This window comes from Cuculus canorus, chromosome 1, assembly GCF_017976375.1.
Source record: "Cuculus canorus isolate bCucCan1 chromosome 1, bCucCan1.pri, whole genome shotgun sequence".
In the NCBI taxonomy this organism is placed as follows: Eukaryota; Metazoa; Chordata; class Aves; order Cuculiformes; family Cuculidae; genus Cuculus; species Cuculus canorus.
Window position 1 is genome coordinate 139,631,658 of NC_071401.1, and position 23,117 is coordinate 139,654,774.

The 23,117-nt window shown below is 40.6% G+C and overlaps 2 protein-coding genes across 2 annotated transcripts in view; one reads left to right on the plus strand and one right to left on the minus strand.

The window, feature by feature from the left end:
• Positions 1-12,137, minus strand: part of PIK3C2G (phosphatidylinositol-4-phosphate 3-kinase catalytic subunit type 2 gamma) — a 291,894-nt gene extending 279,757 nt beyond the window's left edge. Inside the window, exon 1 of the mRNA XM_054078355.1 lies at positions 11,707-12,137. The gene's annotated coding sequence lies outside the window, so the exon portion shown is untranslated. The remainder of the gene's footprint in view (positions 1-11,706) is intronic.
• A 47-nt stretch (positions 12,138-12,184) lies between these two features.
• Positions 12,185-20,669, plus strand: RERGL (RERG like). The gene is made up of 5 exons (XM_054078343.1): positions 12,185-12,281; positions 12,385-12,441; positions 15,448-15,521; positions 17,338-17,486; positions 18,570-20,669. The coding sequence occupies exons 1-5, from the start codon at positions 12,230-12,232 to the stop codon at positions 18,850-18,852; spliced, it is 615 nt and encodes a 204-aa protein (XP_053934318.1). The 5' UTR covers positions 12,185-12,229; the 3' UTR covers positions 18,853-20,669.
• The last annotated feature ends 2,448 nt before the right edge of the window (positions 20,670-23,117 follow it).

The window sequence follows — 23,117 nt, forward strand, 5'->3', positions numbered from 1 at the left end:
TAGGTATGAAACAAACTGGCTGTAACTGGGTATTTGCATGGCGCAGATACCTGCTGATGAATGTGTTACTATTCTTCATTTCCCTCCTATTTGGGGCAGAAGAGTCATCAGCTGTGGGCACATGAAGAATCTACTCAAGAGTCAGAAGTTAAATCCTGACGTCGTTTTTTGTCACAGTCATAAGCCCCATTAGTGTCTCTGCAGTATGTTCTGCAGTGGTATATACCTGGGGCTTGTTTCTATTTCTGAATTCCACAATCCTACAGCTACCTTTCATTTTTATTTTATTTTTTTTTTTTTTACTATCGTTATCCTCACTATAAGCAAGAGAATAAAATAATTTATAAATTTCTCATGAGAGTCTATGTGCAAGAATTTCTCACAGTCAAAGTCCAAAGAATCATTCAGTAATAAATTTACGCATTGCCCTCAAGGAAAATAAACTCACAATCCAAACCAAAAACCTTCTTGTCAACATCCTGTGTTTTCCATTTTTCATTTCTAAGCCAGAAAGATTCAAAATCTCCTATACTGTGCTGAAAAAAAGCAGTTTCCAGTACATTACAGCTCAGTAAGTTTTTAAAAAATAGGTCCATTTCAGACCTTAGCAACAAGATAAACATTTAATGCAGCACTATCAAGTCAGTTTTGAGTCAGACCAGCTCCTACTAAATTTCAGACCAAGAAAAATATTCCATGACTTTTGTTTTCACTCCAACAGATATAATCGCCTAAATTAGTAACTCTAGCCCTGACATGCTGCATTCTCTACTGCACCAAGCAAAACAAAATCCCCAGTGAGAACTTGAAAGTAATGCTGGCCACACTAAACTGTAACAATTTCCATTGCCCAAACCAAGAAAAATTCAAAAGGTATATAAACAATAGAATTATTAATAGTAAGTTGGATCATAAAAAATCACTTCAGGATCTGAGTTTTTATCTATATGCAACACATAACCAAAATAACTACATTTCACCGTTTTTATCTGCAGTAGAACTCTGCATCTGAACCCTTATCTTGGAATATAAGTGTCTTATTAAGATGAAACTACATTTAGTAAAGCATTAAGTAGCATTAAATGAAAATGCAATACATTTAATTATAAAAACTGACCATAAAAATTTAAACCAAATCGTAGGCTTTAGTGTCAGAAGGCTTATTAAAAAAACCTGCAGGTGTTAACTGCGAGTTTTCCAAGGACAATTCTACTGTGAGCTGCTGGAGTGTTCTAGCTTGAATGACACACTATAGTACACTAATAAATAACTCTAATTATACTCTGCTTACAGATTCTCTAGGACTATTTTCAAGACACACAAGCCTATTAGAGAGTGCAAGTAAAATAACATAGCTATATTATCGTCACTATTTAGTCCCAGCACAGCTTGACTGGCAACTAAATACAGGCAGCTGTGGACCCAATTCCCTTCCCACCCTCTAGGGTTGGCTGGAAACTAAAACAGCTTTAATGAAACAAGAATAATGGTAAGAAAAAACTGTTAATAACAAATTAGTAAAATATATACAAATACAATAAATTGCATCCCCTGCTCCCAATGACTACATCACCACTAATGCTGCAGAGCAGGCATGGGGAAAAGATCCCAGGTTGGACTCAGTGACAGGAGGGAGCTGGACACAGGAGATGGATTCAGGTATGCACAGATCCAGGAACAGGGGCAGAAGGATGGATGAGGTCCTTAGATGCCAGCCACCAAAGAAGAGGGCTTGATTCTTGTGTTCCCTCAGTTTTATACCAAGGATGACGTATCTCATAGAATCATCTCCCTGCAGGTGTGACCCTCTTTTGCCCCTTTCACTTTCGGCACTCCACGGACTTGAAGATGGCCTCGGTTTCTACAGGAATAAATACAAGAAGTGGCCTTTCTGCATACCACTGTTACCACTATTAGAGAGAAACATTGCCTGAAAAACATGCAGTTAACTTTCAGAAAATGAAGTTACTTAGATAAGGCTTAGCTGAAATGTTAAAAAACTGATTCTACTTTAGCTCAAACCAGAGCAATTATGACTTGACTATTCCCTCTGACAGATTTTGGAGTGCTCAGCACCTTTCATATGAATTACATCTTGCAATAACAGTACCTTAAAGAATTTCCAAGGTTATTTAAATATGTTTTTTGTGGTTCAAACACAATTGCCACGGGAATTAATTTAAAAGGGCATTTAACTAAGTTTAACATCAAATAAAAAATGTTTCCACAAAACTGGATATATGTACTAATGCAAATATTACCATTTGTCTTTGGATAGTCTTGCAGTTTTAGAATTTCAGGTACCATGATATCACATGAAAAAAGAGAGTGAAACTAGAAACTAGAGTGAAATTGGTCCTGTGGTCCAATTATTATAATTTTTTCTACGGTTTATATTTAAAAGGCAGGAATCTCTCCTATTACATGTCACAGTTCTATACAAAGAAATGACATCACATTACAAAACTAAATTTCCAAAACCAGTCTCAAACTTAAATGTAATCAGGTCAACTGAGTTTGTGTACCATAAGTAACAGAGCACTTCATTTACATTTGTCACTTTTTGTCCCATCAATATACTTTTTCAAAAATCAAATCTTTTAGAACAATAGAATAGATGAAGAAACTGACAGTTCCCAAGAATTCCTAGAAATAGCTAGAAAGAACCTTTGGAGATTGCCTAGTCCAACTCTCCTGCTCAAAGTAGTGTCAGCTATAGCAGGTTGCTCAGGACTGTGTCCAGTTGATTTTTTAATATCTCAAGGATGGAGACTCAACAACCTTTCTGGGTAACTTGTCCCAGTATTCAATCACTCTCATAGTAAAAAAGATTTTTCTTATGTTTAAATATAATTTCTTGTGTTTCGATTTGTGCCCATTGCCTCTTTTCATGTCACTGTATACTATTGAGAATAGTCTGGTTTCATCTTCTTTACATCCTTCCATCAGGTGATGATAAGATCTTTTCTTGATGCAGCCCAAGATGCTGCTGGCTATCTTTGCTGCAAGGATACATTGCTGGTTCATGTTCAACTTGTCCACGAGGACACCAGGACCTCTTCTGAAAAGCAACTTTGCAGCTGGCCAGCTGCCAGTCTGTACTGGTGCATAGGGATATTTCTCTCCAGGTGCAGAACTTAGCTTACCCCTTTGTTGAAATTCATGATATTCCTGATGCAACAATTGTCTATCCTGTCTTCATAGCTGTTATGGTCCTTCTGGAGGGCTGTTAGGTCCTTCTCCTCACAGAGCAAGTACTCCAGGTCCCGTGTGATCTTGGTGGTCTTCTGCTGAACATGTTTCAGTCAGTCACCATTCTTGCACAGAGACAGAGGATCTAAAACAAATGCAGTTTTCTCGGCGTGGTCTGAGGAATACTGAGAAGAGGGGATGAACCTTCACTTCTTGTCAGCTTCTGGGCATGGTCTAAGGAATACTGAGGAGACGGAATGACCCTTCAGTTCTTGTGAGCTACTAGCCATGTACCTGCTGGTATGGCCCTGGAGGCCACTGTCTGTCTCTGCTACCAGGGTGCTGGTGGCTCATGCCCAGCTCACTGCCCACCGTGCACTGGTATCCTTTGGTAGAGCTGCTCCCCAGGCAGGCAGGCTCCAAGCTGCATGGTTTCCAGGGCTCGCCCTCCCTAAGGCAGATGGCTCTGCCTTCAGCCCTGCTGAATTTCAGGAGGTTCTTATGGGCCCATTCCTCCAGCCTGTCTGTGTGCCCCTTAGTGGCAGCTTTGCACTTGAGTGTATCAAGTCATAGATCCAGTGTAGTGTCATCTGAAAATTATACAGAGTGTAACGTCACCTCCTCCAGGTCATGGACAGTCCCCAGCTCCACCACCTGTGGGACTCTACTTGTTACTGGCCTCTAAGTAGATCATGACCTATTAACCAATACCTTCTGAGCCTCACCATCTAACCTGTTTTTTATCCATCTGGCTGCCCACCTGTCCAGATCATCATATCCCAGCATGGATGAAGAATGCTGTGTGATACAGTATTGGAGACCTTGCTAGAGTTGGGGCAATGACATCAACTGCTCTCCCCTTATTCACGTGTCTAGGCATAGAAGGCAGTCAGGCAGGTCAGATGTGAATTAGCTTTGGTAAATCATGGTACCTCTGATATCCATGCTGACTGCTCCCAGTTGCTTTACTCTCTTTCATGTGCACAGAAACAACTTCCAAGAAGACTCTCTCCAAGATTTTCCCAAGAACCAAAGCGAAGTTGACTAAGCTTCAGTTCTCTGGATTGTCCTTTCTGTGTTTTTCTTGAAGATGGGTGCAAGATTTACATTTTTCCACTCATCAAACACTTTACAGTACTAATCCAGCAGAGACTGGGAGTGTAGTAATTGCTTATTTATGCTATGATCTAATAAAAACCTCATCTAAAAGACACTAGCACAAGGTGCCATATACCTTACAGACAAACATTACAACGCATATAACACAGGCAAACATTTACAAATATGTTAAATATATAATAGGAAAACATAAAACCATAAAAAAAAAACAACCTGCGTTCCTCCCTCTGACATTCTATAATGATTCAAGTCGTGGATTTAGAGAGATAAGCCTCACTGGGGAGGGGGGCAATAAATCTATACATCATATACACCGTTCAAACACACGGATTTTGCAGAACATATCTACAATCAAAAAATACAGATGTGATTTTTGAGAGTTTGGAGAATTGCAGATGACAAGGAACATGCTCAGCTGGAGTCTTCCTTCATCTCTAAAATGATGGAAGCAACCTCAAACCTCTCCTGGTTATTGACAGAGCTGACATTAAACTTGAAGAGCCACAAGCAAAGGGCAAGACATTGTAGCTCAACACTAACATCTTAAGTACCATGCAGAAAGACCTTACTTCCATTACAGAGTAACATATTTCACATGTTTACTTGAGATAAGAACCTATGTGTCAGCATATATTACAGAACAATTAAAAAGCTGCAAATTCAAACACTAGTTTATTGCCCTGTAACTTTTTTGAAAACTCTAAGTAGGACTTTCATCACGGTATAGACTGAACAAACATCAGTGACCACTAAAAAGCATTTGTCTTCACAGCAGAAATAGGTTAGGTGTAATTTCCATCCTTAAGTTTAATAGTGACTGTCTCTCCAATCAATTTCGAAGTTCATTACAGTCTATTCTTCCTACCTCATTGTCAGTCAAAAATTGCTATGCAATGTTGTGCTCATATCATTTGTTTCCATGGCCTTATTTCTTTCATGTGTTTTTGGGAAAATAGATCAGTTGAAGTTTCTGCAAGTTTTTTTTTTATGGGACACTTGCTTCTAGATTGCTGGGAAAATAATATAAATACAGGTTGTATTGCTTTTCTAATATGCTACATGTTCTTCACATCACAAAACCCCCATATATTTTTCCTAAGGCATCAAGAGACATTAATTAAAATAGTACTGTCTGCCTTTTTTTGTTCTGTTACTGAACGGAGCTAATTCTTAATTGCTCCTAGGATGTGAGATCACGAATTATTTTTCTCCAGTTGAAGGAAATAATATAAATATTTTTAACTATGCATTTTTCTGACAGGTCACTACTTTGTTTCTTTTTTTAAATGTGAACATTCAAACAGGCAGAACAACAGAAATCATGAAGGTCCATGATTCTAATCTTGTATGTTATTCTAGCTAGAACAGCCCAATGTCTGTTATTTGAATTGCCCTTTGAAAATCAACAGTGGTCCCCCTGAGGGTTTTTTTAAATAAGTTTCTGACCCTTAGGTTCAGACTCATTAGAAAAACCAAGACAGATTTGTTGTGAGTTTGGCTGTGAATGAAAATTTGAATGAAATATTTCCACTGCTGAATATTGTTTCACATTTTCTCCATACAAACAACAAAACTCAAATGCTTCTCTTTTACTTTAGTCTGTAAGCGCAACCAATAGTAACTATTTTACAATCTCAATCAGAGCATTAAAACCAGAGATGGTTCAAAAATTACTTTCTTTGGTCAAAATTCTTTTCAAAACAGAGACGGAAATTTAGGTGAGGAAAAAAAATAAATGTACCCAATGATCTGGTGGCAAAGGTTATTCTTTCCTGGAATGTCAGGGCTCCTTAGAATATTTTTTACTATCTTTTTTTTTTTTAGCTTCTTGTATAAATAGATCAATCACAGTATAAATACTGCTTTCATCTCCTAAGAGCATTGTAGTCACTTGGGATATAGCAGATAGAATTCTAAATCCTTGTTCTTATTAGAGACAGGGACTTTCGCTTCAGTTTTTAAAATCTTAAACAAATACTCCTTGATGACAAGATTATTTAATTACTCTAGGATGATACTCCCTGTCTTATTTTAAAACTCTTGCAAAGGATATCTGGAAAGTAACTATTTTTCCTCCAATGCCAAAAGAGGGGAAATGTCTTCAACACTTTGAATTATTTCAAAAAAGCAAAATTGCAGTCTGACCAATTCTATTAAAGAAACAGATTTCAATTTTTTTAACTTCTTCTGAGATTATTAATAACTTTGTATACTGTGTTTAATTTGTTAATGTAAATTACATAAAATAAATTCTAGTACAGACCATGGTTAAAGATATGTTTTGTATTTTTGTTACAAATAGATCTGCATAATTTTCTGCTAACATTCCTCTAAGCGCTAAAAATAAAAAAAGTGCAATCTTAATATTGGAATTAGAGTATAAGCATTCTCTGCAAGCATTTAGCCTTGTAACTCAGACTTTGCTGAACTTGAATTAAGTTACACGTTTAATTATACAGAAAAAGATTCCTGTTTTCTGGGAAAAGTCTCTTATGTGAGACACAAGCAGAGCAGAATTCTGTCTAAAATTAGAATGTACAACAACTATATAAGGAACATGTACACCATATAAAATTTCTTGCCCTTGCCCTTAACACCTTAATTATTCAAGAAATAATTTTTTAAGCTTCCATATGGGAGTCTGAGCCATACCATTGAGATCAGATTTATGCTTTAATATTTGCATTACAGTGAATGTAGAGGTCTTCATCATATGCTGGTCATATGCATTCAAAAGACAATCTGTGTCCTAAAGTTTGTGTAGAACAGATGTTAAAAGAATAGTTGGTGTATGCACTTAATTGCTTAAAGTAAGAAGCTGAAAACCAACTTGACAGTTTACCTTGCAGTAATGTAACATGTGGCACTTCCCGAAGTACACTGTTTACCCAAGAATCACACAACTCAGCTTATTTTAAAGATTCTCAGCATGTTTTCCATGCTAAGAAGAAAAGGCATGCATTTACATCAAGAATAGACATCATGCTGTAAATGTTGCGGTCTAGATGCCTCAGATTTCATTACCACAACAATGTTCACAAACTATTCTCACTAGACTACGTGTTGTCCAAATTTATTTGGAAGCAGAGTCCTGTAAGAGCTTGAGTTCTTGCATGCACTGCTGTGGATAGGTGTAAGGTCACGGCAGCCGCAACAGAACTAACCCTGTCATACTGTCCTCACTCCTAAAGGGTTATCAGCCAGGAGGCATATAATGAGACTACAAAGTCCTTTCATGGTACCATGGGGAACACACTTTCAGAGTTGTGAAATGTGAGAAGATACAAAGTTTTGTTTTTCACATCCAATGTGACTTTTCTTGAGTACTAACTGTACTTTATCAGAGATCAAATTCGTAATTTCTGGAAAAAGAACACACTTTCTCATGTCCAGCAAGATAAAATTTCAGTCATTGAATATAACAACTTGACTCCAAGAGGAGTTCATAATTTTCAAGGGGAAAATGGCAATTTTCATCTTTTCCACTACACCATGTAAAGAGAACACAAAGTAACTGGGATTATACTGTATCATATCTTCTTTTTGTCATTAATACCTTTGAGTATCCCACTGAAGAATGTATCCAAATCTATAGATTATGAACACATCACATATCACTGAAAATGTTGTGTTTTAGTTTTGTTAGTTTTGTTGTGGTTTTATACGTCTAGTTGGCCAGTTCACATGCTATGGCAGCAGTTAGCGGAGCAGGTGTAAAATTTACAGTGCTATACCTGAAAATTTCCTGGTGGAAAGTGGGCTTTGAAAGACATATCTTCACCAGAAAACATTACTCCATAAGCCAAATGGGGACTAATTCTGTAGGGATGCAAACCTCAGCAAACTTTAGAAATCCTAAGCCATACAGAGCGAACATCTGTCACTTGCTTCAGCCAGCGTTTTCTAACTGTGCTTTTCGAGTTGAAGCATTATGGTTGTACACAGAGTACAGATTGTCATATACTCCCAATTCCACCTTATTTCCAGCAGCTAAGCTGCATGAAAAAGTAGCTAAAAAGGAAAGTAAGTGTTTTCTGATGTTGTCCATAAGTAGTTTTGCCTCCCAGAGGTTTGGCACGAAGCCATACAAATCCTAATCTCCAGAACTGGGAATGGAATGCAAAGGGACCTCACCTGCACAGTGATCTGCAGACTTGTGAAAACTTTTAGCTTAAACAGATCCAAATCAATCCTCTATCAGCTTCACTGCAAAAGACGTTACCTAGTTAATAATTATACCTGTCAGAAGCCTACTATCATAGCAGAGTTTTACATATGTAAAGACAGTTAACTCACTTGTAATTTGAGCAGCACAGTCAACTGATTTTTGACCACTAGACTGGAAACAAACACATAAGCCTCTGCTCACTAGAGACATGAACTGAATATTTATACAGACATTTATATCCATGGGTAATGAAATCGAGCCCACTCCAGTACAGAGGGATGGCCACCATGGATGTAGTACTGGAAGGAACGGAAAGAGAGAAGTATGCAAGTTGCAGGTAAGGACAGTCACACTGAAAGAAAGCGGCTGAGGCAATTTAAAGAGGCATTACTACTGCACCTCCTACACTGTTCAACCACAACCACAAGCTTTTATACAAAAGGCCAAATCTAGGCAAATAATTCATATGAAATGTACATCTCCTTTGCAACATTTATTCTAAAAGACAACACTTTCCTTCGAGTTCACTGTTATTCAAAGTGTTTCAATGAGCTGATCACCAAGAGAGTACATTGCAACTTGAAATGTCAAAAATGGCATCGTTTAGATGAGTGGGAAACTTCAGTAGCTGAGTTTTGTGGGGGTGTTCATGTAAAAGAAATTTGAGATTTGCCCTCCTTATGTGAAGGAATTAAAAACAAAACTACATATATACACTTTTAAAATGCAATTGCAGCAGCAATTACAGAAAAAGGATAGAAAAGTTTATAAGCAATATCAAAATTAAGTATTTTAGAGGGGATATCCAGGAATTTCTTCCATTACAAATTTTCTCAATTCTGTTTAGTTCTGCAAAGTAATGGCAAAAGAGAGTCTATCCAAAAAGAAATGTCTGCATTGTTTAATCTTCAATTAAAACCTGATTTCTGTAATGCTTTAAGGAATATGCATAAGTAATATACACAACAAACTGTCTCAGTCTTGTTAAGAAACTTTTTTCTATTACCAAAATAAATAAAGGCTCTATGCAATATATTCTTTACCAAGGGGAATACCCTAACTTGATTATCACATCTGCTGTTTAAGTGAGAGAAGTTTTCATGTAGTTGTCCCAGCAAAAGGACCAGGAGAGCAGGATTCTGTTTTTAACTTGGGCAAGGGTGTACAATAAGAATCTGGACAATTTACATCCCAAGCAGAACATTCAGTACTGCAGCATTTGATTTGGAACAAGCTGTTATATCCTTAACATGGATGCCCAAGTTTCCTGTAGAGTGAAGTCTCTCACTAGCACTCACTTGGCTGCAAGAGCATCTGAAACACAATTTGAGTCCTTCCTTAGTTACTGGGAAATCTCCACTATGGCTATATCTCCACGATGGGAGATGATGTAATTGAGAGCAGCCCTGCAGAGAAGGACCTGGGGGTGATGGTTGATGAGAAGCTCGACATGAGCCAGCAATGTGCGCTCACAACCCAGAAGGCCAACTGTATCCGGGGCTGCATCAAAAGAAGCGTGGCCAGCAGGTCAAGGGAACTGATTCTGGCCCTCTGTTCCTCTCTTGTGAGACCTCATCTGGAATACTGTGTCCACTTCTGGACTCCTCAACGTAAGGATGTGGAACTGTTGGAACGGGCCCAGAGGAGGGCTACAAAGGTGGTCAGAGGGCTGGAGCACCTTCCATACAAGGACAGGCTGAGAGAGTTGGGGTCGTTCAGCCTGGAGAAGAGTAGGCTCCAAGGAGATTGTATAGAGACTTGCCAGTACTTGAAGGGGCTACAGGAAAGCTGGAGAGGGCCTATTCATAAAGGCTTGTGGTGACAGAACGAGGGGAAATGGGTATAAACTGGAGAGGGGCAGATTTAGGCTAGACATTAGGAAGAATTTCTTCACTATAAAAGTGAAGACGCTGGCACAGGTTGCCCAGGGGGGTTGTGGATGCCCCATCCCTGGAGGTGTTCAAGGCCAGGTTGGATGGGGCCTTGGGCACCCTGATCTAGTGGGACGTGTCCCTGCCCATGGCACGGAGGTTGGAACTGGATGATCTTTAAGGTCCCTTCCAACCCTAACTATTCTATGATTCTATATCACTGAATTTATTGAGATGAAACAATGGCATTGTTTTCCTGTTCAGTTTTGCAACATACCTTTGCAAAGAGCTGTGCCAGCCCACCATGCCACAAAGGCAGGAATGACAGGACTATAATAAGCCAACATGGCCATGAATGTAAAAAAAAAAAGAAATCAGGGAGGAGAAAAAGCCAACCTGAAGAATGCATCTTAAGCACACTCCTTTTTAGGAGTTTACCATTGTTCTTCTGTAACATGGACTATTTATAGGGGTTAAAACTGCATTAATCAGCTTTTCCATGGCATAGTGATAATCTGCATACTTCAACAGAAACTAAAGTACATTCTCAAGCTGTGAGAATGCCAGGTTCAAACCTCACACTTCTGCTTAAAAGGAATATCAGAACCATTTATTTAAGTTGCTTGCAAAAGTCACAACTTTGATAATGGATGCAAACGTATAAGCAGTTTTAGACTTCCCTGTGCAGTGGTTTAAATGTACATTAAATAGTTAGATACCAAGTTGTGCCAGCTAGGGACTTTGGAGTCAAGTTGTAGCTGCATGGTTACTCTTAAATGTATTTTCCTGCATTAAACATTTTCTTCAGCTGTAACAAACATATGTTCAAATGCCTTGTCTGCCTTTTTTTTTTGAGCTCGCATAAATGTGGTATCAGTAACATGCACTAGCAAACATACTGAAGCAGTGCTTTATTGAAGCATTTATACAACGTAGAACAGTTTTATCAGAAGACAGCAAAAATATCAGAATACATATATTCAGGTTATGTAAATCAAATAAATTAAACATGACAGAATAAGTATACAAGTGCCTGGAAACAGCAAAACAGCGGTTTCCTGTTCACCAGTGAACTAACTAAAAGTAACTAAACCTAGAACCCAAGCATTTCGTGCACTTTCAGAGCTAAATAGCCATTAAAGTGCACTTGAAGAGTGCCTGAATAACGAAGTCAGGCATAGAGCAAACACAGGGCGCCTTTTCTGCGGCTTTAGCCCTTTGTGCCTCACCTTCCACATCTGTCACTTTTCCCAGCTTCAGAGGAGCGCTCTGAGCCTCAGCTAAGCACCACCCACCGCGGAATTTTACATTTAAATGCAATAAAAAACATTCATCCACGCAAGAAGGCGCGCCCACCTTAAGTTTTCGCAGGACCAGAGGTTTAGTGAGTGATGAGAGTTTTGAAACCTGAGGCGGAGAACACCAAAGTGGCGCACAACACTTATTTTTTGCAAGTTACCTCCGAAGCATTTAAAAGAATCACAAGTTTCTTCACTTTCACGTTCGCGGGACAGCAGCCTGCAAACAAACTTACAGCAAAAATAAAGAAACAACCCCCGCTAGCAGGAGAATGTCTTTTCCTTCTCTCCTTTCCCTCTCCCTCCCCCTTCCTTCTTTTCCCTTTTCCCCCTAGTTTGGCGACCGGCGGGGCCCGGGAAGGGGAGGAGAAGGCTGCGAGGGAGCCGCCACCCGGTATCGCCGCGGAACGAAGGCGCCGGGAACGCAGCCGGAGACGATGACACCTCCCGACCCCTCGGCTAGACGCCGGGGCGGGGAAAGCCGCTGGGGAGCGGGGAGGGGGTGAGGCTGCGGGGCGGGAAAGCCGGAGGGGTTGGGACTATAAAGCGATGGGGGCGGCGGGGCGCAGCCCGCGGGCGGCATGGCCGAGGTGAAGCTCGCTGTGCTGGGCGGCAGCGGGGCCGGCAAGTCGGGTAAGAGGCGGCTCCGGTAACGCTTTTACCCCCGTCCCGTTTGAATCTAAAGAGTGGGGCGGTGGGGACACCGCTAAACTCGGCGTCTGCTTCTTTCCTGCAGCGCTGGCCGTGCGGTTCCTGACCCGGCGGTTCATCGGGGAGTACGCGTCCAGCGCCGGTGAGAGCGGCGGGTGTGGGAACCGGGATGGAGAGGGGCGTGGGAAAAGGATCCGCAGGGGCGATGGACGGGGGGGGGGAAGGGCGCTGGGAAGGGGGTGCGAGGGTGGGAGAGGCGATGGGGAAGAGGGCGCAGGGGTTGGGGAGGGCGCTGGGGAAGGAGCGCTGAGAGGGGACGGGGAGATGGGCGCGGGGGATGTGGGGGGAGCGCTGGCGGTGGGGCGCAGAGATGGGGAAGGGGGCTCAGGGGATGGGAGTGGGACTGGGGAGGGGGCGCAGGTGGTGGGAACGGGGCTGGGAAAGAGGGCGCGGAGGATGGGGAAGGGACGCTGGGAGTACGAGCGGCGCTGGGAAGGGGTGCAGGCCATGGGACTGGCGCTGAGGAGGGGGCACAGGCGCTGGGAAGGGGCGCTGGGGGTGGGGAGGGGTCGCAGGCGATGGGAGCGGCGCTAGGGAGGGGGCACGGGCGCTGGGGCACACGGTGTGGGATCCGGTCTGTGAAGGGGGCGCTGGGGCTCGGGAACGGATCCGCAGCGGCGATGGGGAAGGGGGCGCTGGGGCTTAGAGCGGAGCTGGGGAGGGACGCAGGGGGTGGGGAGGGGGCGCAGGCGGTGGGAGCGGGTCCAAACGGGAATAAGGGGGTTGAGGGGGTGATGTAGTGTCACGTGTGGAGCCTCCTCGGGGCTGTGTGATGTTGGAGCGCGGGATGCGACGTTTCAGACATTTATTTGAGCAAGAAATTGGGTAGGAACGCAGTTTCGGAGAACTTGTTGGGAAAGATTTAAGTTTTTGCTTGCTTATCAGCGAGGGCTTGTGATTTAAGTATAAGCTTTGAAGACGAGGAAAGTCAAACCAGGTATCTGTGGAGAGATCGCTTGGAACTGGAGTAGCACACCCGGGCACCGGGGCTGGCAAAGAGCTCCTCACAAAGCAGCTGTGAAGGGACTTAGGAAGGGAAGATAACCGGGCAGCATGTGCAAAACATGGGTAGATGATAGTAAGATCAATCAGAGAGGAGATAAAGAGAGTAAAGGAATAGACTGGGGTGGGTGGTGGGGGGGAAAGAACAAACTCTCAACACCTGTTCTATTGAGTATCTCCTTCTCGGCTCTAGAGAAGAGGTGAAACAGATTGTTTTATCAGGCACTGCTGGTTAATCAAAGCATAATGCAAAGCCCTCTGCTTTTGCAGGGATGCTCTGGGTTGATAGCTTTGTGGAAAGCTTTGCCATCCTGAGGACAGAATTTCTTATCCGTGTCAGAACAAACACACTGATCCTTAAGACGCTTCTAAGATCTTGGAAGATGGCAAAGCAGGACTTGAACTTTCACATGCAGGGTAGAAGCATGCTATTTAACTGATAGGAACCTTTGGAAGTGTTTGCCACTCCAGCTGATGGAGCATGAGAAGTTCCCAAAACATGAAAAGGAAAGGAGTTTACTATCTACCTCAGTTTATGAAAATCAGTATAGCTTTCCATGATCCAGAAATAAAAAAGAGAGTAGCAGTACTAAGCTGTATTGTATTGAGTATATCCAAATGAACTTAGTCTGAAAGTAGAGTTAGTTGTACATAAATCCTCTACCAATACTTTTTACTGTACAAATACAAACTGAAAAGACACTTGGTGTCCTACATGGCTTGCATAGGTCTAAGCTGTCACCTGTAAAGCTGTGTTGTGCTCTCCATATATTCTAAGCTACCTACAACTAAGGACAGTTTTCCCTGTTCTGAGCCTCTTTAGTGCAAGTCTTGGAAAAGGTGTGACAAACCCATGAAATATTTTCATTTGTTAATGAATGCTTGTTAAATAAAGTTTAACAAGAAGCAGCAAAAGCCTAGCCCTGTTTTGGGAGTGAAGGAAGGAGGAAGAAAGTGGGAATATCTGTGATAAAATGCAGATCATCCCACTGTTAGTGGAGTCAAAATTTAATTAAAAAATATTTAATTATGTAAACCACTGGCTGCAGATTTTATACCCTTGAGATCATGGAATCATAGAATAGTTTGGGTTGGAAGGGGCCTTAAAGATCATCTAGTTCAAACCCCCCTCACGTGGGCAGGGACACCTCCCACTAGATCAGGCTGCCCAAGGCCTCATCCAACCTGGCCTTGAACACCTCCAGGGATGGGGCATCCACAGCTTCCCAGGGCAATCTGTGAAGAAATTTGTCCTTACGTTTAGTCTAGATTCGCACCTCTCCAATCCTGAAATGCTTAGGATGGGTCATCATCATCAGATGAACTCTTAAGGTGCTTGTGGACGATGCTGATGGACGATGCTGAAGTTGAATGTGGTGCTGACCTGAAGATGCTGAGTTTTGGAGACAATAACCTTTATCTATACCATCATTACAGTTTCAATTGTATTTTCAGTAGTGCCGACAGTTGGGTCTGTTCAGTCACTGAGTAATTATACTGTAGACTGTTGGTGATTATGAACACAAGTTGATTATAATTGGCTAAAGAAGACCAACTGCTTAAACCCATAATGTTGGTCTGCCCACAGGAGATTTGCCAGAGTTGCTAGTGCTGGTGGAGAGTTCTAAATCTGAGAACTCATGCCTCAGATATCTCAGGACCTAGTCTAGGGGTATGATGTTGTGAATACTATTGGTCTAATGCTGCCTAGTATAAGAACTTTTAAAGCACCAGATTATTTGGTTAAAAATGTTTGATTTTGCACAGAAGTCATTTTATCGTAAATAGAATTTACAAAAAAAAAAAAACCAACCCTGAACTGCTCCCCCCAAACCCAACCCATAAAAAAAGGCTACAAAAAAAACCCTACAAAGTAAAACACCAAATTAAGAACCCCTGAAAACCTGAACAAAACAAACAATAGTCCTCAAAACACGAACAAAAACCCCAAACCCCTTGAAAAATCAAGCAATAAAGAAAATAAAGATTCCCTCAGCATTATTAAATCTCACCTTTGCTGCCTTTTCTATCACTGCCGTCCCCTGCCACTGATGCTGGTTTTCTTTGTATACCATGTATCTTTTAGAATGCATCTACACTAAACACTTATGCCTGGATGGGAGGCAGATACACTTGGAAATGTATGACCCTTGTTCGCAGGTAAGAATTTTAGGGGGCAAAGAAAGGCCGTTTTTCATTGTACCTGTTTAATGGTAAAAAGATTCCAAAGGGTCCAGGGGTCACAAGCTTTTTGACAGACAAATTCCAAGCACTTTATAAGCTAATTCCAAGCACTTGGAATTTGTGTTTGCTGTTTTCTTTTTTTAAAGACTGAAGTCTTGCTATTGCTGCTGCTCAGAACTATTGAGTCATTTCCCACTTAATGGAAGAAACCCTTCGTTTCTTAAATGATCTGTAAATGCTTTTACATTTTGGAATGTTATTGGCAAACAACATTTCCCGCTCTGCATTATATAGATAAATACAGAGAAGTTATAGGATTATGTGCAGTTTATTCAGATACCTGAAGCTGATGAAATTTAGTTTATAAAGCAAGCAGTTTGATTGTTGGCAGAAATAGTTACAGTAGATAGGTCTGGAATTAAGATTTATATTCCCAAAGGCGTATCCAAGGAAAGCCATGGAATACAGAACCTCCATACCCCATGTTAGCTGGGGGAGAAAAGCAGGTCCTAAGGGGAGATTAGATAGAGAAAGGAAAAGTTTTGTTTCTGCTTCCTGAAATCTTTTGGATCTCTGAGGCTTTCCTCTTAGTAGCTGGATCCTTGTTTTCAAAGCTCCCTGTCCCTTTATCCATCTGGGAAAACAGCTGTGACGCACACAAGTCACCTTCCCTGCCTCTGTACCTCCTGCACAGTCACCACAACATTAAGAAAAACTTTTGCATTAAAGATACTGAAATCTTCAGAGAGTTATGGAAGCTTGTTTCATCTTTCCTTTCTCGGGGGCCCCCCCCTTTCACTGCCAGCATTCGGTTACCATCCCTCATGGTAAATTACTGCCTTTCTGCTCCGGCTGTTTATGGTGCGGCAGTGCTGCCCTGATGCTGAGGTAATCAAGGCAGCCAGAGTGGGATGTCAGTGGAGGTTATACATTGCAAGGAGCAAAATACTGAACTAGTGAGGGAATTACTTGAGCAGTCCTCAAGTTACTATTCAAAATGGCTTTTCTACAGAGCAAAAGTCAATTTTATTTTTTTGTCCTAGTCGGCTTCCAGTATTTTACCAGTCTTGGGTCACATGGTCTTGTTAGCTGTGGCTAAATGATCTCCAGAGATAAGCTAATTTAAAATAGTTTTGAAATTACATTCCTTGGCTTAATGGGACAACTAGTTTACAGCTGTTGCTTTCTGGAACACGTAAGCGTCACAGTTTCTTTGGGTGAAGGGGCTCAAGGATTGATATAACCCCGTTATCGCTTGAGTGACTTCTGTCACTTCTTTCATTAAAGTCAACTCGGATTGAAGGACAATTGGATTTTTTTGTAGCCCTGTAGAAATTTATCCTGTGGGTAAATACCGTTTCTGACTTGAAACAGAAGTGAGTGGGAGCAAAGAATTTTTAACAGATTAGGCTTACTGTGGTCAGAATATTAGAAACTTGCAAAACGGCTCTAAAGAAAAGCTACGCAAATACTGATGGTTCCTGTACGCTTCATTCTCATGAAACTTTGCAGAATATTCAGCATAAACAATGGCTGTACAGGTTATGCAATTTTACCGCTTAAAGTGTAAATGTTTCATAATATATTTCAGTGATCCATAATGCCATCTGTAGTAATGGTTATTTATTAGGCTTTTAGAGTAGAGCTCACCTGAATTCAGTGCCAGAACCTAGACTTATTAATATATTTTTCAATTAAAGATACAATATTCTTACATTCACAGTGACAAAGAAAAGTCTCTGAAGTGACAACAGTAACATTCTTTTTGCATGTGAATTTGAACTTCTTTCAGCCACAGCGGGGGAAGCTCTCCCTCACAGATGAGCTCCACTGGGCTGATGGATTTATCGTTGTTTACGACATCAGTGACAGAGCATCATTTGCATTTGCAAAAGCATTGTTGTACAGGATCCGAGAATCTCACATAGGAGCTTGTAAAAAGTAAGTGGCATTATTTTTGTTTCTTTCAGCAAACATATGAAACAGCTGAGAACATTTCTGTGAGCTGTAGGCATCCTAGTAGCAATCCAGCAGCATCCTAGTGGCATGACACAATACCAACAATAAGGTACCTGAAGGTAAACTGTGTTGCAAATCGCAAACTCTTTCACTGTATTCAGAGTCACGTGCATCAGGATTTTTGTTTGCATTTCTTACAGCACTGCTGTTTAAATAATTATCATTACTGGGATTTTCATGGGTAAAAGACTGTTGTTATCAATCTAGGCTTCTACTCTCTCATTCTGTTGCCAATGGAGATGGACCAGTGTGGAGACTGGAGAAAACATTTCCTACTATAAATGAATTAAATACATGGATGTCTCCTAAACTGACTTTAGCAGTGACCTTGACATTAATTTTGCATGTGGGTCACCATATAGTAAGAAAAAACAACCAGAACTGCCAGTCTGGGTATGTGTGGTGGTGCGTACCCCTGCTTCAGTCAGCTGAGGTGCTTTCCAAATCAGTGAGTGTGAAATCTTTTCTTTGTATCAGAAGCTGAGTTAAAAAAAAATAATACTTTTCTGTCTGTTTTACTGCTGACCTTTCTTAATTAAGATTTCTCTGGAAAGAGTAATTTTAGCAAAAGGTTCGAATTAAGATGATTATTCTGAATTGTGCCATTGACACTTGTGTATCTCTTAGACTATTCTGTTATCTGCAAACTGAGATATTGATCAGCTTGCTTCTTCATGAAGTCCAGGAGGTGACAATATGCTTAGCAGTACAGAGTATAGAAACTGCAGTGGATGAAAACTACATGACCTCACTGAGTAGAGAAATTAAAATTAAAACTTACTGATAGACAGTAGCTTGTCTGGAAAATCCTTTGATGTTTGACTATGGCCAGTGGAAAACTATGACTCTGCCTGGTGGTTTCAGGGGTTGGTTTGTTCTTTGAATTTTTTGCGAGGTCTGTTATCCCGAACATACATTTTTTTCAGACACACTGTACATAGCACAGTATGTAGCACAGCATTGTGACATAGCTTTTTTTTCTAATGAGAATCTTCTTAATTTCAGAATGGTCGAATCATCAGTATTTTTGGTTGGTAATAAACGAGATTTATGCCACATTAGAGAAGTTGGTTGGGATGAAGGACAGAAGCTTGCAATGGATAACAAGTGCCAATTCTGTGAACTGTCTGCAGCAGAACATTATCAGGAGGTTGTGGCAATGTTCACAAAAGTTCTGAGGAATATCACCTCAAATTTCAAAGTAAAGGAAAAGAGAAGACCAAGTGGATCAAAGTCAATGGCCAAGTTAATCAACAATGTGTTTGGGAAGAGGAGGAAATCTGTGTAAAAGATGGTTTGTCTTGAAGCAGGAGCAAGCTGAAATAATGGAGCACAGGCAGCTCTTGGATTCAGGCAATTTCCTCCAAAGATCAATGTCTGGAGGAGTAAGACGGGCACCAAAGGCAGGAGACAGTATGGTCAAGTGGACAGTGTCTAGACCTCAACCTGACCTTCTATTTCTAGTTCATATTTACTGTATTAGGGCTATGCCACTTAAACTCTTCAGATGTTCCTTTCACCCTTTGTCTCTTACACTCTTCAGGGGAGAGTTCTGGTTTTGGATAGAGCTTGTAGGTGTGACTGAAGTAAAAACATTTTTTCCAATAAACCTGCCTTGCTGATCAAGAACTTACTTCAGAATGCTGAGTAGTAATTGTTTTTCTTTTGTGCAAGAACACTTGCCCTAGAGAAAAGCAAAATACTTCTGCTCTAAGTGCTAATGTATTTGTATTTAAATGCAGGATGGCTCAGATCCTCTTGTACCAATAGGTGCTTAGCATCTGCTGAAATTCACTTCTAGACACCAAATCTACAAAAGGTATTTACCTGCAAAGCTGTTTTGCAAAGGCACCAGAATTAGGGAAACAGATAAACAAAGCAGTATTCTCTGTTTCAGTATCTTTTCTGAGTGATTAAAGAAAGTAGAGTGGGTTGAGGAGGGTGGGAACTGAAATGTTAGTGGAGTGTTAGTGAGTGTTGGACAGTTGTGACACCGTCCTGACTTTGCCAAATCTTGGGCTGATCCCTTTCACAGAGCAGTTTTTGTGGGCTGTGACAAAGTTTCCTTACCTGTAGCATGGGGGGGGGTGGTGGTGTGTGCGTGCGTGTGTGTGTGTGTGTGTGTGTGTGTGTTCAGCTCTAGATGGGAGGGGAAGACTGGTAAAAAACACAAGTTCTTTAGGAAGTCTGCCTGGATTTAAAGGTCAGCCTGCTGGCAAGATCTGCGCTCCTAACTTGCATAGAATGTATTTCCTAAGGACTAGTGTTTTTACAACTGTTTATCACTATGGTCTTGAAATACCACTTGAGAGAGCACTAAGGAATATGCTAGCTAGGCTTCTCAAATGTGGATATTAAACATCAGTTGGGTCTAAATATGTCATCAATTGACATTCAGAGCTCTTATTGTAGACATAACTAAATAAGGGCTTAGCCTAGTGTGTTTGAAAGTGCTGTGCTCATACAGAAAGTATGAAAGGAAGAGAGAAATGATTTGAAGGTGAATTACTGCCTCTTACCCATTTCAGAGGTCAACTGGGATTCAGTCTTTAAGTTGCTAAGGTGAAGCCTGCCTCCACTCTGAAATTTTACCTGTATTGATACTAGTAAGATTGCTTTTCAGCCACAGCAGAATACTGATTTTTCAAGTGTCCACCCTCATCGGATAACATGACAAAGTTATATAGCCTTAGCATTAGCTGTGTAAAATAGAGCTAAAGCACATTTTAATAAGCAATGACCAAAGATCACTTCCTTTTTTAAGGAAAAAATGCTGTTTATTTCACTTGTTTTAAGACTACAAATATTGGAATATAGTTCTCAATGTTGATGGGCACAGTGTTGCTTTACCTCTATGCAGATGCCACTCTACTGTATCAGGAGTAGTGTATTTAACTGTATTGTTGATACCTGTGAGGCTGAACTTGAAGACTACTCATGTATACCCTTCAGCTTTCCAGCACACATGGAATTTCAGAACTACAACTAGTGTATTGGATATATATTTCAGGTAGCTGCATCTCACCAGCTCTGGCATTGCCAGATTTGACAACTTTTATCTGTATTTATTGCTATAGTATTAAATAAACTGGATATGGTATAAGATGGATGTAGTAATGCTTTTCTTTACTGTGTTATAAAGCTGCAGACTTGTTTAACTTATAAAAGTGAATTCAAATTAGAAAAAGTAAACCTGGGAATCAGACACTTGCACAAGAGAGCCTCTGGCTGTTTCTGTGCAGAATAAAGAAGCCGTCATATACTGTTATACAGGGAACTCTAAAGAACATTCTTTAAAAATTCTTCATCCTTTAAAAATTTGTCAAGACAGTCACAGAGAATCTAATTAGCTTTTATTTGCTCATATTAATGGGAATGTGGACTTCAAATAGGGGGAATCTGTATTATACCCCCCAGTTTTCCTTCCCTTTTTGCCCAGATAATGTGTTAGATTACAGAGTGGCTGTCTCTTGGCCCATGCGCTCGCTTGCACTCATCTGAAAAAGGCCTGCAAGAACTGAAGGATGCATTTGGATATAAGCGTACTAAAGCACCCAGAATAGACATAATCTGATGTTCATTGAATCAGGATTTCTCTTGTCTTTTATGGCTGGTAAGTGTAGATGAACAAGAGTGCAGAATCTGGGAGGGAATTTAGTGCAGTAAAGCAGAGATACATTCTCCTTTTTGAAGTGTGTCTTATTTGTATTTGTTATTTTAAAAGTCAAGGCCTTTTTAAGAAAAATAAGATACTTAAAAGACTGATGTATACATATTACTAAGTGTTCTTGGAATTTTAGCAGCAAAAGTAATGTGTTACTGACTTAGGTGTGTTTGAAAATGCAAGCAAGAGGCCTGCTTGCATAACAAAGTAAATGATGTAACTGATGTTTGATGCCCATCCTTGATGGTGACATCACCTAGAGCATATTGAACTCATTGAAGAGAGTGGAAACAGCTATTTGTGTTTGCTGTGGATTGCTTCAGCATGCAACCTCATCCTTTCTCACCAAAAGAATATGAAATTGCCACGAGTTAAAAGTTTGATGCTGTCATGCCTGTGAGTCCTTGTGTATACAAATACTCTAGTTTCAGTAAAATTTTGCCTGAAAAGGCACTCAGAATTTGTATTCTTTTTCCCCTCTCATTTTTTTTCCCCCTTTCATTTTTTTTTTTTTTTTTTAACTTTTGAAATAGTCACATAAAAGCAAAGAAGCAAAGAGATTCTACTGATGTGTAAAGGTTATAGCCCCTGGCTCCCAAATGCTGTATCTCAGAGAGCTTTCAGGTGGTTTTTGAAGCTCTTTCTCAGTGTAGTTTTGAAATAAACAATCAAGACAAACACAACCTCAGCTCCTTTTTCTGCTGTCATGTCTGTATGCATTAAACTCTGTTTTTTTTTTTTTGTAAATTCCACTATAGTCACATTCACAATAGGGCAGAGAAGAAATGTCACAGGAAAAACTTAAAGCACAATAATCCTGGAAGATGGAATAGTTTAAATACAGTGTTGAGTGGTTTAACAAAACATGCTGTTTCTTTATAATATATTTAAATCCGGATAGCAATAACAAGGTAGATCAGAAGTTTTGATGCTGCACTATACTCTGAAGGCAAAAGTAGCTACCATAGAGGGGTTTTTTTTAGCTCACTGGTAGAAGCTGATTTCTGAAGTGATTATGAAGGGCGAACATTGAAGCGCAAAGGCGTGTGAGCCACGTGGAGATCTGTCCAGCCAGGAAGCAGAGAGTGCTATTGCACTGAACAGGTACGATGCTCTCACTGACAGCTGAGTTGAGATCATTCAATGATATTTTAAAGAGGGTACACTGTAAAGAAGAGGGTATTATGAATACCACTCAAAGCAAAACTAAGATGCAGTAAAGTTCCAAGTACATACTAACTTTCCATCAGAATGCCTGTTGGGTTGGGGCTTTAGGTTGATGAGGTTTTTCTATAGATCTACTATGCTTATGTATATAGGAACAAACTCCTACTCTGATTAATATGCTTGAAAGGAACCCATGTCTACCTTCTCTGAAGCTAGAAATACATTTAAAATAATAATAAAAAAAGAGACAGACTACTAGAACAATCCAGAGCAATAATTAACTGTACTCTATATTAAAAAAACAAGAACCACTACCTCCTTAAGCCTGTCCACAGGAACACAAGCCTCTTTCATTGCCTTAACCTGCCCATGGAGAATAACCTCAAGCAGCAGCTGACTTTCAATGTGTTCTCCAGCCAATTCGAAAAGCAAGTCATTTGTTTGTATGCTTAAATATGGATCTGAGCACCCGAGTTACAACTTCTATTAAACCTGTTTGTTTTTCCATAAAGAAGGAGTGCTGTAAATGCCGGTTTTGTCCTGTCCTCCACGCAACTGATAAAGAATCATAGAATGGTTTGAGTTGGGAGGGACCTTAAAGATCATCAAATTCCACCCCCTCTGCCATGGACATCTCCCATACTACGTTCTAGGTCAGAAGTTGTTTTTAACAGACATTACTCTCTTCAAGAAACAGACTAAGATTCTGCCTCCTTTACAAA